Consider the following 16470-nt stretch of genomic DNA (forward strand, 5'->3'; position numbering starts at 1 on the left):
GCTTCCCAGAATGGAAATACATACCTTGCTGGATTTCTGGTCCACGTTGAAGCTCGCCAGGTTAGTGTCGGTTACCTCTCGACCAGTCTTGGAGATGATGTAGTAAGCTAGTTTAGTGGCTAGGTAGGATTTGCCAGTTCCACTTGGACCGGACAAGATAATTCTACGGTGCTCCATCAGCAGGTTCAAGTAGCGTTGAATGATGGGTTTAGGGATTAGTGTATCAAACACCAAGTCATCAATACTACCCTCCTTCACACCTACATAAACAGAAAGACATTTGACTTACTTCAAATCTTTGTTGCACATTTTACATCTTTTAAGAACCTTTTGAGTTTCCTCACCTTTGAGGCTGACTGTGATGACGTTGTTGTCGCCCACCAGATATCCACAAGGCAACAGTTCAGGCACCTCAGAAGCATGAGATCGGACCACATCCCCCATCCTGTAGCACACTATACTATCCGAATTCAGGCCCAGACTGGTCAACGGGTCCACACGGAACACATACTCCTAAATGCAAGGAAATGAATCTGTTAGACCTGAAATATTGAAACTGAAATATACATTTAATTTTAAAAAAGGCTAAAGTGCCACCTTAAACAAGCGTCGTATTACTCCGTCCAACACGTCCCACTTAGTTTTGCCACTGACGCCAATGGAGCCAATCAGATACACCTTCTTCTGCATAGCCTTAGATGTTGAGAGGATATGAAATTATGCTCGTAAGGTATTGTATACAAGTAGTTTCATTTCAAAACAGCTAATGAAATTAAAACAGGTTAGTTAAAATCACTCTATACCTTGGTCTTGTTGGAGTCACTGTTGATGGTGACCACTATACGGACGCTCCTTCCCTCTTTGCGTAGGTTGCCCTCATAGCCGTCATCCAGCAGAATATCTATGCACACAAACACAAACTTCAAACTCACTGCGTGACAAAATTATCAAAGCCCGAACAACTCAAAAGACTTATCGGCAAGTGAGTCATTGAATGTGGGGGAGAAGAACCTTTTCAGCGCTGACAAATTCAGCAAGCGGAGACACTAATGTTCAGCTTTGACTGTAGTTAAACGCCGACCGCTTTAAGCTTTGTTGTCTGCAGGGCTGAGCTGTTTGGTTTTAACAGGGCTTTGAATAAAGGAAGAAGGCTGTTAATGGAGGAGTGCGGCTTTGATGGGCCTTGTACAAGGAGCTTGGTGAATGGACAGAAAGGAGGTGCTTTGTATTCATCCTGCAAGAGGTTCTGCAGAGGAGTGATAACGTCCCTCCACCACACATCTGCCCACGCTCTGGTGCTCCTCCACACATCTCTCCATCAATTAAGCAGCCCAAAGTCCTGAGAGAGCGCATAAGTCACTACTTTTAATTAGCCGGAGAGCAAGCGAGTCCTCGCCATCCCGCCCCAAAACGTGGTCACAGACACACCGTTCAAATCCTCCCTTACAGAAAAGAGGCCATTTCACTCTTCGCTGCGTTCTTTTTCTTCCTGCACAGCTGTGTAATGGTCTTTCCCATGCCAGAATTTTCATCAGCGCCACACCAGAATCATCAATAATACAGACATATGCAAATCTACACTGGCTGTGTTGTGATTTGGTTGTATTTGTCATAAGAAATTGCAGTTCTTCAAGGGTTAGTTCACCAAAAAATTTAATTTCTGTCATTAATTACTCACCCTCATGTCGTTCCACACCCGTAAGACCTTCATTCATCTTCGGAACACAAATTTGACACAGTTGACGTAGTAAAAGCAAGATGAATGCAAGTTTGTGTTCTAAAGATGAACGAAGGTCTTACGGGTTTGGAACGAAATGAGGGTGAGTAATTAATAACAGAAATTTCATTTTTGGGTGAACTAACCCTTTAATGCCTGTTTATTTCACAACAAGAACGAAAACTATAACAATAACATTAAGCTTTAAAAAATCTCTCAATCTCTCAAGACAATAGCAGAGTCCACATCACAACTATAACAATAACAAAACAGAGGAACAATATTGTTGGATGGAAACATTGTTAGCCCCAAATACGCTACATGCAAATTATGAAGCAAAGCCTGACCTGACATAATGGTGTCAGTGATGTTGAGGTTGTTTAGCGACAGCCCCAGAGATTGCCGTGAGGATGAGGAGGACGTGCTGGAGGTTTCTGATGGGGGGCGGGCTGTTTTAGCAGGTGTGGCAGCAGGTGTGGTGTTGCCACTGGACTTGAGTCTGTCATTCTCCGCCTTCAGCAGCTCAATCTCATTCTGTACATAATAAAACAAACAAACAAACAGGTAATGTCAAAACTACAATGATAGCTACAATAAAACTACATTTCCCTATATGAACAGACATATATATGCAGTCAACACATACTATTATGTGACTAGAAAAAAAGTAACTTTCCCACACACTTCAAAACTGAAATAAGCTTTTGTGACATACTAAGAAGATTAGGATTAGATTGCTTTCTGTTGTCTAAGTTTCTAAACTGTTTCTAAGGCTTTTAATGACTGTGAGAAGTTAGTTTAAAGATTTCTTTAATCTTTAGATTATTCTTGTGTGCCAGGCTCAGCAAAACGGTGCTAAAGAAAAGCTCAGACAGATACTATGAACAACACAGTCTGGTTGTTTTATCTTGGAATTAGAGCAATTTGGCCCTTTTATCAACAGTTTCTTTGATCTTACTCATTCAATCACTCTGTTTCAGACTTTAAATGATTCAGTCTGACTTTTTTTGCAGCATAAGCAGTATAAGTGTTTGCTGGCAAACAGTTCTTTAAACATATCAACTCTCTCTGGAGTTTGTGGGACTCTTTCCCATGAGTGTTCTGTGTGGGTCCTAATAGAGTACTTTTATATATTATTATTATTATTGTTATTATTATTTACTTTTTCATTTTTATGCACTATTGTTCAAAAGTTTAGGGTACACAGCACGACTGTTTTCAACATTGATAATTATAAAAAGTGTTTCTTGAGCACCAAATCAGCATATTAGGGTAATTTCTGAAGGATCATGTGACACTGAAGACTGAAGTAATGATGCATTCATGATGAACATTCAGTTTTGCCATCACGAGAATAAATGACATTTTAATATAATACTATAATATTTTAATATACATTTTAACATAATACTATAATACTAAAATAGAAACCAGTTATTTTAAATTGTAATAAGTTTGGTAATAATTGAAATAATGTTTTTATTTTATTTTTGATCAAATAAATGCATCCTTGGTGAGCATTAAGAGATTTATTTTAAAAACATTCACTATAAACCCTCTTAAGTTGGCAGAACTCAACAATATTGAGGCAACTCAATTTTTAAAGTTAACAAACTCCAAGATTAAGAAGAACTTAATGGCCTGGTTTCACAGACAGGGCTTAGATTAAGTCAGGATTAGGACATAGTTCAATTAGGACATTTAAGAAGCTTTTATAAATGAGCCCAATAGCACACTTGCATATAACTAGCAAAAAGACTATCACTATGCATTTGTCTGCATACATAGTCTACAAATAATGCAGTCCATCCACCTAACCACAGGCTTTAATATAACATAACACAAACCCTATAAATCCCAACATAACAGAAGATTAAACATGAACAAATTTAAAATATATATTAATCTTATGCAAAAACACACAAAATAACAATTAATTTCAACATTTATGCAGTCTGACGCAAAGCATGCTGCGAATTAAAACTCTGGTGAACTCATTTAGTTTAAGTTCAGACAACTATAATCAGTTATTGAGTTCACTTAACTTTTTCTCTATTAAGTTACAATGAACTTTAAGTAGTACTTGCATGAAATATACTCATTTTATTTGGTTAATTTCACAGTTTACAATGTAAAACAGATTTTCGATAGATCACTAAATTGCACTAAGACACTGTATTAGAAATTCATATAATGTTGCAGGGCTCAGGAGTGAGTCAGCATGTGTATGTGTGTGCGTGTGTGTGTACCTGCATGCGGTTCATGGCTTCTCGTATCTGGTCAAGGTGGTGGGCGGAGCTTAACGCCTCCAGTCTGATATCAGTCAGCTTCAGCTCCTTCTCTCTCAGCTCGTTCTTCAGCTGTAGGATAATCTCGGCCTCAGCCTCTGTACATTCACACAGTCTGCACAAACACACACCATACAGGGAGGAGCGGGTCACAACACTGTTACAGATCCAAGAGAGCTACAAAACACAGGTGGGTTTAATACACAACAAACTCCTGGAGAATTAGATGTGGTGAGAATATTTATATGCACAAACACTTTGATGCACACAAATTCACACACTGGGCTTTGTGTTTTATATTTGTGAGGGGCGTTTGCTGCATTCCATTCAAAGTTGGACGCAAAATATTTGTACTTGAAGCATACAATTGTTCATAAATGTTCAACGTGAACTGTGTAAAGCTCCCTGGGTGCCACCATGTTAGCCTGACATCATACTTCTCCACACCTTGACGAAATCGCAGTTGTGAATTTATGCATGTTAAGAAGTCAGAATTTTAGTGGAATTCTATTGGGTAGAAAAAAATCTAGGTAGGACATTCCAACATTTCGAGCTGAATGGAATGCGACATTAGAGATCACACTCATGATCAACACAAACAGGAAGTGGGAATCCTTCATGTTGTCCATTATTAAGGCTTGCTCAAACCAAGAACGATAACTATAATGATAACTTTATTAGCACCCAAACCAATGCACAATATCATTCTGTTTATGATAATCGCACTGCAGTCATCTGCTGCTTCAAATGAACTCTCTTTAAAGCAGGATGGGTGTCAATGTTTTTATCGTTCATAATCTGTAAAAAATCATTATGAAAGTGATTCCAACAATATCAATTCTCTATGTCGTTATCATTATAGTTGTGGTGTAGACTTCTCTATTCTCATAGGATTAGAACGACTATTAAATCTTAAGTTATCATTATCATCATCATTATCATTATAGTTATCATCCTTGGTGTGAAAGGGCCTTTAAGCACAGGCAAATTATTGAAGTTAAAGCAACATATAGTAAATAATAATTTAATGCAATAATGTAAACTTTTTTTTTCTAAATGATTATAGATGAGTTTGACTTTTTATTAGCATATATTGAAGTTTTTTTTGTTTGTTTGTTTTTACAAAAATCTCCTTTATAAAATTTCCCATTTTTTAGTACATCCCCCATTACAATTAAAATTTTAATGTATTTTGTCATACAAGTCTCATTTGTAACTGAAATATAGGGGAGGGATATCTTTTGTTAATTAGATGTAGCTTTAATGATTTTAGTCACTGCACACTCTCAATCCTTCCCAGCATGCCACACTGTGCCTGTTACCGAGATCTGTGCTTGTAGACCACATGACCGTTTGACTTTTTCTTTGGCATCCAAATGGGGGAGGACTTGCTATCACAAAAACACTTTCTGAAGACACATGAAATTGAGGAACAAGGACAGAATACAGATATGATTAAAGGATAGGATGAAATATAAATAAGATTACCAAAAAAGAAAGAGAGCAAAAAACAAAAACAAGCAATAAAATCACTGAAACTCAAGTGGAAGGTACTGGTGATAAATGTGTTGAATGTGTTATGGCCCTTTGTGTGCAAGAGAGTAACTTGAAATACAAACAAATGATATTAAAACATAACAAATATGTGCATGTTTAAGCACCTACTACATTTTATAGAGGTGTATATGCATGTACTGTGTCTGCACTCACTCTGTGGTGGACGGTGATGAGCGCAGTGGTTGGGTGGTGCTGGTCTGTCTGTCGGTGTGTTGTAGTTTGGGCGAAGAAGGGAGGGATGAGTCAGTCATCTCTTCAATCTCATCATGAGACGATTGGGGCTTGTTGGTCTTTTTCTTGCTGAAGGCCTGCTTAAAGGAGCTCCGCAACTGTAAGAAAAACACAAAATAACAATATAAATTATCTTCTGTGGTAACCAACGCATGCCACAATGTCTGAATGTAGCCTAAAACATTCATTCAACAAATATTTTTGCATTATATAATGCTTAACAGATCATTCAAAAGTCTTGTAAACATCACATGGTGATTTCAGCCAGTTTAAAGTATAGGTTATAAATAAGGTGATATGGTTGATGTAACATTTTGGTTGATGTAACATTTCTAAATAACGACCTGCTCGTAAAATTCACTGTGCAGAACTAATTAAGCAGCAGAAACATACTGGCAGTCAGTGGGACTGGGGAAGCTGGTGGCATGCACATATTTCTATTGAAACAATTAAGACTTTGGAAGGGGGGGGGGGGGGGAGGCTGTAGGGGGGCAGTTGGTGCTGGTGGTGTGTGGGGGGTGGGGTTGAGGTTATCAGAGGCAAAAAGCCGCAGTAGTGTGGGACGTGAAAACACTGACCTGGGCGGGAATGGAATCAGCCACCTATGGACAAAACACACTCATTGTTACTACTGACTGAAACGTTCCCTGCTGGACCAGAATATTCAGACACAGCAGCATCATTTATTCATTGTTCATTTGATTAGCTCTGAATGACTCATGGAGGCTGTGTCTGTAATTCCACATAACAGCATTTGACTGGAACTCTACTTCCTCAACTTCAAAATATTTTCTTTTTTGGGTCCCACTTCATATTAGATGTACTTACATCAAAAATAAGTATAATGTAGGGTGAATTCATGGTGATTGGGACACTTTTTGCATTTGAGATGAATTTAAAAAAGTGTCCCAATCAAGCATTTCACCAAATGAAGAGAAGACTAAAGGCAGAAACTCCCCAAACAAGCAACCGTTTAAAAATGGCTGCATTAAAGTACTGGAAAAGCATTTCAAAGTGTGAAACCAAGAGTCTGGTGATGTCTATGGGTAACAGACTCGCTCCTGTGATTGCTTGCAAGGGATTTACAATTAAATATTAGCTTTTACACTTTTACATTTACTTTAAGTTAAACCGTTACAATACTTATGCTCACATTAGGAAGAGGGATGAAACTCTAAAAGTGTTGTACTTCTTAGTTGGTAAAACATTTTGTGTTGAAACAGTCAATAATAAAATGTGACATTCTGTACTTCTGCCTCATATTAATCTTTTAATCATATTTATAGATGTCTTGACACCACAGCTAACAGAGCATTTTAAATTTCAATTTTATATACAGTTGTGGTCAGAATTATTGGCACCCTTGGTAAATATGATCAAAGATGACTGTAAAAAATAAATCTGCATTGTTTATCCTTTTGATCTTTAATTCATAAAATTAGCAAAAATCTAACTTTTCATTGAAGGAAAAGAATTGAAAGTGTGGGGGAAAAAAAATCACATTATGAAATAAAAGTTTTTCTCCAAAACACGTTGGCCACAATTATTGGCACCCTTTTATTCAATACTTTTTGCAACCTCCTTTCGCCAAGATAACAGCTCTGAGTCGTCTTCTATAATGCCTGATGAGTTTGGAGAACACCTGACAAGAGATCAGAGACCATTCCTTCATACAGAATCTCTCCAGATCCTTCAGATTCCCAGCTCCATGTTGGTGCGTCTTCTCTTCAGTTCACTCCACTCATTTTCTTTAGGGTTCAGTTCAGGGGACTGCAATGACCATGGCAGAAGCTTTATTTTGTGCTCAGTGACACATTTTTGTGTTGGTTTTGATATTTGTTTTGGATCATTGTCCTGATGGACGATCCAACCACGGCCCATTACTGGATTTCTAGCAGAAGCGGTCAGGTTTAGATTTTTTATCTGTTGGTATTTGATAGAATCCATGACACCATGTATCTGAACAAGATGTCCAGGGCCTCCAGCAGAAAAATAGGCCCACAACATTAAAGATCCAGCAGTATATTTAACCGTGGGCATGGGGTACTTTTTATCCATGAGTGCACCAAACCCATCTGGTGGGTTTGCTGCCAAAAAGCTCTTTTTTTAGTTTCATCTGACCATAGAAGCCTGTTCCATTTGAAGTTCCAGTCTTGTCTGACAACTGAATATGCTGGAGATTGTTTCTGGATGAGAGCAGAGGATTTTTCTTGAAACCCTCCTGAACAACTTGTGGGATGTAGGTGCTGTTTGATAATTTTTTTTTAGGCTTTCTGAGACTCAAGACTCAACTAATCTCTGCAATTCTCCAGCTGTGATTCTTGGAGAGTCTTTGGCCACTCAAACTTTCCTCCTCACCGCGCATTAGGACGATTTAGACACACGTCCTCTTCCAGGCAGATTTGTAACATCTTTAGTTGATTGGAACCTCTTAATTATTGCCCTTATAGTGGAAATGAGGATTTTCAATTCATTAGCTATTTTCTTACAGCCACTTTCTATTTTGTGAAGCTCAACAATTATTTGCTGCACATCGGAACTATATTCTTTGGTTTTACTCATTGTGATGAATGATTAAGGGAATTTGGCCTTTGTGTTTCCTTATGTTTATACTCATGTGGAACAGGAAGTCATGGCTGGACAATTTCATGTTCATGATCACCCTGGTGTGCTAAAAAAAAATGTAAATATGAATGGGAATTCTGATATACATCAGAGATATTTTACTCATAAAAAATTCTAGGCGTGCCAATAATTGTGGCCAACGTGTTTTGGAGAAAAACATTTATTTCATAATGTGATCCCCCAACCCCCCACACTTTTTTTAATTATTTTCCTTCAATGAAAAGTTATATTTTTGCTAATTTTATGAATTAAAGATCAAAAGGGTAAACAATGCAGATTTATTTTCACAGTCATCTTTGATCATATTTACCAAGGGTGGCAATAATTCTGACCACAACTGTATGTGTATTGAACATATTTAATACTTATATTTAATAGAAGGCAAAACAAAACTGTCCCACAACTCTCTCTCACAATGCATCCTTATTGTTGAGCCCTGCTATGAATGTACTATTTTGCAATCCTCGTCTCACTCGCTTTCTTTTTAGTTTGCTTTCTCACTGTCTTTCACCTTTGAGCAGCATTTGCAGACTGTCTGAATCCAGAGACCACACTACCTCAAGTTATGCTGATGAATAATTAATAGGCGCATAAATAAAGAGGTGATTGGTATTTATGAGCTCGGTTTGAGCTTTGCTCTCATTACAAGAGTCCAGGGCAGCTCGAGGAAAAGTAGCCATAACTGCTGCACATGATGCCAATGTTATTTTTCAAACAGCTGTTTACCTCAAGTGCTCTTGACTTAATGCACACCCTAAATGAGAATAAACAACAGCCTGCTAGCGTTAGGAGATAATAAATCTGTGAAACAGCTGCCAGTGAACTAGAACAGCTGACAAGGAGTAAAACATGCACAATTGCATCTTAATAACATAAATATATCACCAGTAATGACTGTGACCTGAGCGAGAAGACGTTCTTAATCAGTGCATTCCTCAAAGAAGATATAAAGATATGTTTTTTTAAAGGGTAAGAACTGAAGGGTGAGGAAGTTTAGGGGTTTGAAGGGCCACTGAGGGGAAAAAATGGGACGAGCATGTCGGATCCTCCATACGGGCATGCAGGAGAGTTTGAGGGTGTTATAGTCACCTTGTGTCCTCTATCCTTTCCCTGGAGGTGTGGTGAGAAAGTGAAAGACAAAGAAAGTGTGAGAGAGGGTGTGAAAGAGGGTGAGACAGCCGGAAGGGGGTGAAATGACAGAAATGTTTGTGCTACGTGTTCTTGATGTTCCCAAAGTGGAAACTGAGCGAGAGAGGATGCCACTACTAGAATGATGACTAAATAAATATCACTTCATTGTAGAAACATTTGAAAAAAGCCTTGTAGAATATGATGATTTTCTATACTTTTTGTTTCCTCCTATAAAGTTAGTAAAGGTTTAAAAAAAAAAAGCATTATTATTATATCTAGATGCTAACATAGTGAAGGTCATGGGTTCGATTCCCAGGGAAAGCAAAAACTGATAAAATGTAAATATGTACATTATAAATGTGTTCATTACATTGTAAGTCGCTTTGAATAAAAGCCTCAGCCAAATGCAAATGCAAAATAAAAGCCATTTATGCAGTTTTTGCCCCAAAAAGTATTTGGATACTGAAATCACATCTAAAGTGCTTTCCCACCGTCAAGGTTCCAGTTATATTTCCACTTGAGCTTGGTTAGGTACGGTACAATTACAAACTGTTCTCGGCTCTATAAGCTCTTTAAACATTGACTGCAGTTGTCACTTAGTTTGATATTTTGTTATCTAATGCAGTGATTCATATATTTTTATATTTGATCACAATTTCTCCTTGCTCTAACTTTTTTTCAAATGCTGTGCTCTTTCATCACAGTTGTAGTCATCATTCTAAACGTGGACAAGCCTTACGGTGTGATAATGAAGCCTTGTGCAATCACTCACCCAGCTTTTCTTCTTTTTCTTCTTGTCTTCTGCATCTTTAGCGCTACCCATACTGGAATGGCTGGCTGCACTGTTAATACTGGACATACTTTCTGACGAGTGCTGTCGACGGATCCTCAGGTCTGCTACACACAGACACACAAACGGTCAATGCGTAACAAACATTTGAGAGTTATAGTGGAACTTACAATGGAAGTGAATAGGGCCAATTTAAAAGCAGAAAAGTAAAGCTTAAAGGCTTAGTTCACCCAGAAATGAAATTTCAGTCATTAATTACTCACCCTTATGTCGTTCCAAACCCATAAGACCTTCGTTCATCTTCGGAACACAAATTAAGATATTTTTGATGAAATCCAAGAGGTTTTTTTATCACCCATAGAAAGCAACGTAATTACCATATTCAAGGTCCAGAAAAGTAGTAAAGACATCGTTAAAATAGTCAACGTGGCTGCAGTGGTTCAACCTTGATGTTAAAATTGTGTAAAAATGTGTACATTTGTGAAATTGTTGAATAAAGTCATTATTTTTGTTTTTGCACACAAAAAGTATTCTCATCACTTCATAACATTAAGGTTGAACCACTGCAGTCATGTTGACTATTTTAACGATGTCTTTACTACCTTTCTGGACCTTGAATGTAGTAATTTCATTGCTTTCTATAGGGGACAAAAAAACCTCTTGGATTTAATCAAAAATATGTGTTCCGAAGATGAACTAAGGTCTTATGGGTTTGGAACGACATGAGGGTGAGTAATAAATGAGTTCATTTTTGGGTGAACTAACCCTTTAAAGCTTAGTAAAATGGCATATACCTTTACACAGAAAATGTTAGTAAGTGATTTTTTCAAACTTAAATCATATAAAAAAAAGAAAAAGAAAAGAAGTTGAAATTAAATTTTCCGGCAATCGATTATACCACAAGTGCTGCTGAATGAGTTTAAAGGTGCAGTCACATTAAGTGAAAATTTTGGTGAATTTTAGTGAACAAAAACACTCATAGTTTATCATCAATAGTGTAGTGACGTATGAAGCACAGCTCACTCAGAAGTCACTTTCAAACCAAGTACAGTTCTGTTAGTCGACACAGCGAATTTGCTGCGTGAACAACTTGATACCATAGTGAAATCAGTATGGGGAAATCTTTTGCATGCAAATTGCAAGGATTCCTACTGAAATGACTGGATTTCACATCGGTGTTCAATTCACAAATTCGCCAAACAATGGTAAATATAACTGCACCTTAACTTGAACCTGAAATATTCCTTGAATAATTGTGAAACAGAAAGTTATGACAGATTTTGAAGTGTCTATACAAGCAGCACCTTTATGAACGTGATCAGGGCCGTTGAGGGCCACTTGAATGGCCGTCTGAGCATCTGTGTTCTGAGCCTTCAATGCTTCAATGGTCTCTCTCAACTCTGCCAGCTCGGACTCCTACAACAAACACAGTTACATTGAGTATAAACACAACCGACTTCCCCTGATCGCTTAGAAAAGTAAAAGCACACCTCCCCTTAACAAGCCACATGATTTTAATTAATGTCTGTTGCTCAAATGGTGCATGCACCAAAGTTGAATACTTATGGTTAGAGGTTTGTTTAAATCCCAAACCCTAAATATGCACAATAATAATTGTGATGCTAGCAAACATTGCTCATTAAAATATCAAATCAGCATTACTTCAGAATCACTAGACAGGAAGTGAGCCACATGGCACTTTTGGTTTTTGACCCTACACAAACTCTTTTGTAGGCAAAACGCAAACTCCCTCTCGTACCACCAGCTGTCTTTATTCCTCTATCAGATGTTTCCTGCCAAAAAAAGCACATGTGGAGATAAGCGCCCCACTGAGCTGAGGAACTGAGCATGTGTTGCAGCCCCCAATCCCATCACAACACGGTCTCTCTGTAGATCCAGAGCTCAGGATTCTCACGCTTGCGATAGGGATTCGCCTTTAATTGAAAGTCGGGCTGTCTTAACAAAGATGTCCCTCTGTAATCTCTGATGGTTTATTCAAGAGGGATTAACATGGGCAGGAACTCATTAAGTCGAGGAGGGTGCTTTGTGCAAATTAAGGGAGCAGTTTCACATTTTAACCTGAAGGTTACATTTACATGACGACCGGATGGTTTTGTTGATGGGTGGTTGGAAGAACTACTCAGTCCAAATATAGTAGAATACGTGCTATTAAATATCAACAAACACAGAAAACATTCAAATATTTAAATTATTGTTCACATTTGTATGTGTATGTCCTTTCCTACCTTTTGCTCTGCTGTCATTGTTAGACTCTGCAGGCGACAGGTCATGTTCGCCAGACTCTTCTCAAATGCCGCCACCAGGTGTGCCTGTCAAAACACACACATAGATTTCAACATAGGGTTCTAATAAGATACTTTACCAAATCCACAGGGTAACTGAGAAAGAATTGCAAAATGAAACTTTTCTGGGTTCAAGGTTATCCAAGTTCAGTCACTGAACATCTAGAGGTAGTTTCTTGTGTGGCTAAGCTGAATTTTCAGTCTTCAGTGTCACATGATCATTCAGAAATCATTGTAATATGCTGATTCACTGCTCAGGAAACATTTCTTATTATTATCAATGTTGAAAACGGTTGTGCTGCTTAATATTTTTGGGTAAACCATCATAATTTTTTTTAGTATCCTTTGATAAATATAAGATTCAAAAGAACAGAATTTATTTGATATAGAAATCTTTTTTGACATTACAAATGTCTATTCTGTCACTTTCGATCAATTTAATGTATCCTTGCTGACACTTGTTTTTCATTCTAAGCATACCAAACTCACAAAGCCTGTTTTGTATTCGGCAACACAAACTAATGAAGCCAATATTATGAATGCAGTGGGTGTAAAACAAATATAAGTACACGGTGAGACCCACAGTATAGATTTTCAGATCTGTTAAGTTTATTCTTTTGTATATAAAAACGTACAGCACACTCTGGGCATCTGAGCGGGAAAAACCATCATATATCTTTGTATCCACCCAGTCTGAGCCTCTGGAGGATTCCTCCTGGGTAACTCTGATCTATACGGCACAGGCAATCTGAACAGTGCTGTGGACTCCTCAACAGTTGTCAATGGCTTTGAAGCATGTTTCAGAAGCATGTTACTGAGAAGGAGTTCAAAGGAAACACAATGTCTAAGGCTTGTCTGAACATAAGGCGCAGGGCTTTGGTGGAACAGCCATCTCTCCTGACCTCAGCTACACTGAAAAGATGTCTGATGTCAGTGAATGCTAAGGAGAACATGTATATTCACACAACAGAAGTAACTATAGAATGGCAATAGAAATTACCCAGTTTGGCATTTGACTCATGGGGTTCTTAAAAGCTAAGGGACAAAAACAAAATAAAACAAAGCAAAGTTTTGTTGGTGTTTAAGGAGTTACAAGGTTACAAAGATATGCATGGTTTGTCCCTTAGCATATATATATGTTAAACAGAACTGGCCCTAACACAGAGCCCTGAGGGGCACCCTGATGAATTAATGTTGGTTTCGGATTTATATTTCCCCAAACATACATACTGGAAATGATCAGTGAAATAATATTTAAACCACTCAAACACAACACCAGAGATGCCTAACTACCCACATATCTTTTCAAAAAGGATGGTATGGCATAATGTGTCAAAAGCAGCACTAATGTCTAAAAAAACTAAAATGCTACAAGCATCTGTGTCAGCAGATGTGAGAAAGTCATTTGTGACCCAGACAAGAGCGGTCTCAGTGCTGTGTCCTGATATAAATCCAGACTGAAACGGTTTTAATAGATTATTTGTGAAAACATATTTTTATAACTGACCAACAACCTGTTCGAGAACCTTAACCAGAAAAGATAGATTAGCTATAGGCCTATAGTTAGAAATAAGATAAAATAAAAACATTTTAAATTATTATTTAAAACATATTTAAATAGAAGTTATAAACAAAGCTTTGAATTAAAATTCTAATATTTGAAATATCACTGAGGTGTATTCAAAAGGTTCTTGGTATATACTATTTAAAATGCCTGCCAGGAAGTGAAGTCAAGCGAATACTGAGAGGCACAATGCCAAATGCTTGAGTGACTCTAATGGGAGAGCGCCTCTATAAACACAATTTACGACATGCACTGCCCTGACCTGTTTGTCCATCCATTTATATTCCTTCAACAATCTGTCCACACTGAGTCCCTCAGCCCAGTCAAGCACACCTGAAACAGGCAGCATTTCCACAAACCATATACAAAGGTGCCTGACACATGAATCCCACCAAACAAACTCTCACCTATTAAAATCTCTAGGTTGGCATTTTAACATTAAAGTTATTTTAAACTATGATATGGATACAAATGAAAGCCACATATTAGCTGTTTAATCAACATAAAACCACCTATATAAAGCTACATCTTGTGTTATCACCCTACCTAGTGTGGTTGTGATGGAATCCAAATGTTTTGCTGCTGTAATGGCAATATCTGAGCAAAATGGTCTTGGTTCTTCAACCTTCTTTACCTGGATAATGGTTCAGCTGTGGCCAAAACAGTGAACTAGCTAATGCAGTACCCCTGTTAACCACAGCCATCCTTAAGCTCTCTCACACCTTAATACAAACTACACAGACTCTAATACAAATGTACATGAAACCGAGGGATTAACCAATGGTTGGGCGGGAAGTTTTGGATGGAAGAACAAGAGAATCTTTGAGGGTTCATACCCAAATTTGGATACACTTAAATGCAAATGATGGACTTTTTGATTGTATTTGTAAGTTCAGACTGGTGTCAAATGTTTTGCTTCAAAATACTTGTGCTAATTTTAAAATAAATGTCACTTGGTTTGACATTGTAACACTAGTTTAATAATACTGGTTTGCAATAGCATTCAGACATTTGCCATAAGTGTCCAAATAAATTTTGGGTCCAGATATCAGGACATTTTTTCAGGAAGTGCAATTTAATCTTCATATGATATAGTTTCTGTGTTGTTAATTCATAATTTTATTATGTATGGCATCAGAATTCAACAGAAACAAAGATGTTCTCTTGCATCCCTGAATACTGAACACCAACTTTCACCAAGTTGTTCTGACACTGAGAAGTTCAAAAACATCCAGCTGGGAGCAGACATTTCAATCCACTCAACTATTGTACAACTTGAATAGATTTAGTTCGCAGCCATTCTCCCATACACGAATCCTGTCAAACACAAATCACAGAGGAGGTCGAGTGAAGAGACAGGAACTGTCTCATGCTCTGTCACACTTCTCACTAAACTGTCAGAGAGCAAAGCCCTTCATCACACCTGCCCTCATCACTCCAGAGACAGAAAAGTGAATAGATCTCAGCCTGGTCCAAACTCTGCTCTCTTCTTGCAGTGCCTTCACACAGAAATCTAATGTGACACTCTGAAACAGTGTGGCCTAGTTTGACAATGTAGGGACACAAACTAAAATGTCTCCTCAGAATACCACAGTCAAAAAGTAAACGTCTGCGATTTTAAGCTGCTTTCAATACGCAACTCACTTTATGACAATGCAAATTCCCAAACATGCTGACTGTTAATAGTTTATCTTTAGAAGCCACTGTGGTGCATTTTAAAAGATTTTCCTGACATAACTTTAATATATTATATTATATTTGTTACTGTCTGGCGATTTTTTTAAGACAATGCCAGCATGTGAAAGTAACTTATAAATAAATGTATATACATGTATATATATATTTTAAAATTTGAATAAAATGAAAACTAAAAGACTTTCAAATCACATGAGCCAATATTTTATCCACAATAGAACATAGATAACATAACAAATGTTTAAACGGAGAAATTTTACAATTTTATGCACAAAATGAGCTCATTTCAAATTTGATGCCTGCTACAGGTCTCAAAATAGTTGGGACAGGGGCATGTTTACCATGGTATAGCATCTCCTCCTCTTTTCAAAACAGTTTGAAGATGTCTGGGCATCGAGGTAATGAGTTTCTGGAGTTTTGGTGTTGGAATTTGGTCCCATTCTTGCCTGATATAGGTTTCCAGCTGCTGAAGAGTCCGTGGCCGTCTTTGTCGTTTAATGATGCGCCAAATCTTCTCTATAGGTGAAAGATCTGGACTGCAGGCAGGCCAATTCAGCACGCGGACTCTT

The 16470-nt window shown here is 37.7% G+C and overlaps 2 protein-coding genes across 6 annotated transcripts in view; one reads left to right on the forward strand and one right to left on the reverse strand.

Annotated features, from left to right (window-relative positions):
* LOC127510966 (fish-egg lectin-like) overlaps positions 1 to 16470 on the forward strand; it is a 736337-nt gene that overhangs the window by 386088 nt on the left and 333779 nt on the right. The gene's annotated exons all lie outside the window — the stretch shown is intronic.
* nav3 (neuron navigator 3) overlaps positions 1 to 16470 on the reverse strand; it is a 169423-nt gene that overhangs the window by 11602 nt on the left and 141351 nt on the right. For 2 of the 5 annotated variants that reach the window (XM_051891150.1, XM_051891147.1), the window contains 11 exons: positions 12586 to 12669; positions 11644 to 11755; positions 10322 to 10443; positions 6372 to 6395; positions 5716 to 5891; positions 3967 to 4120; positions 2065 to 2251; positions 804 to 901; positions 598 to 693; positions 345 to 513; positions 25 to 260 (listed from right to left, as the gene is read on the reverse strand). In XM_051891150.1, the coding sequence (XP_051747110.1) occupies positions 25 to 260; positions 345 to 513; positions 598 to 693; positions 804 to 901; positions 2065 to 2251; positions 3967 to 4120; positions 5716 to 5891; positions 6372 to 6395; positions 10322 to 10443; positions 11644 to 11755; positions 12586 to 12669 (1458 nt within the window). Of the gene's footprint in view, positions 1 to 24; positions 261 to 344; positions 514 to 597; positions 694 to 803; positions 902 to 2064; positions 2252 to 3966; positions 4121 to 5715; positions 5892 to 6371; positions 6396 to 10321; positions 10447 to 11643; positions 11756 to 12585; positions 12670 to 16470 lie in introns of all 5 variants that reach the window. The other 3 variants (XM_051891148.1, XM_051891146.1, XM_051891151.1) reach the window with 2 other exon arrangements.

The sequence above is a fragment of the Ctenopharyngodon idella genome, chromosome 4, assembly GCF_019924925.1.
Source record: "Ctenopharyngodon idella isolate HZGC_01 chromosome 4, HZGC01, whole genome shotgun sequence".
NCBI lineage: Eukaryota > Metazoa > Chordata > Actinopteri > Cypriniformes > Xenocyprididae > Ctenopharyngodon > Ctenopharyngodon idella.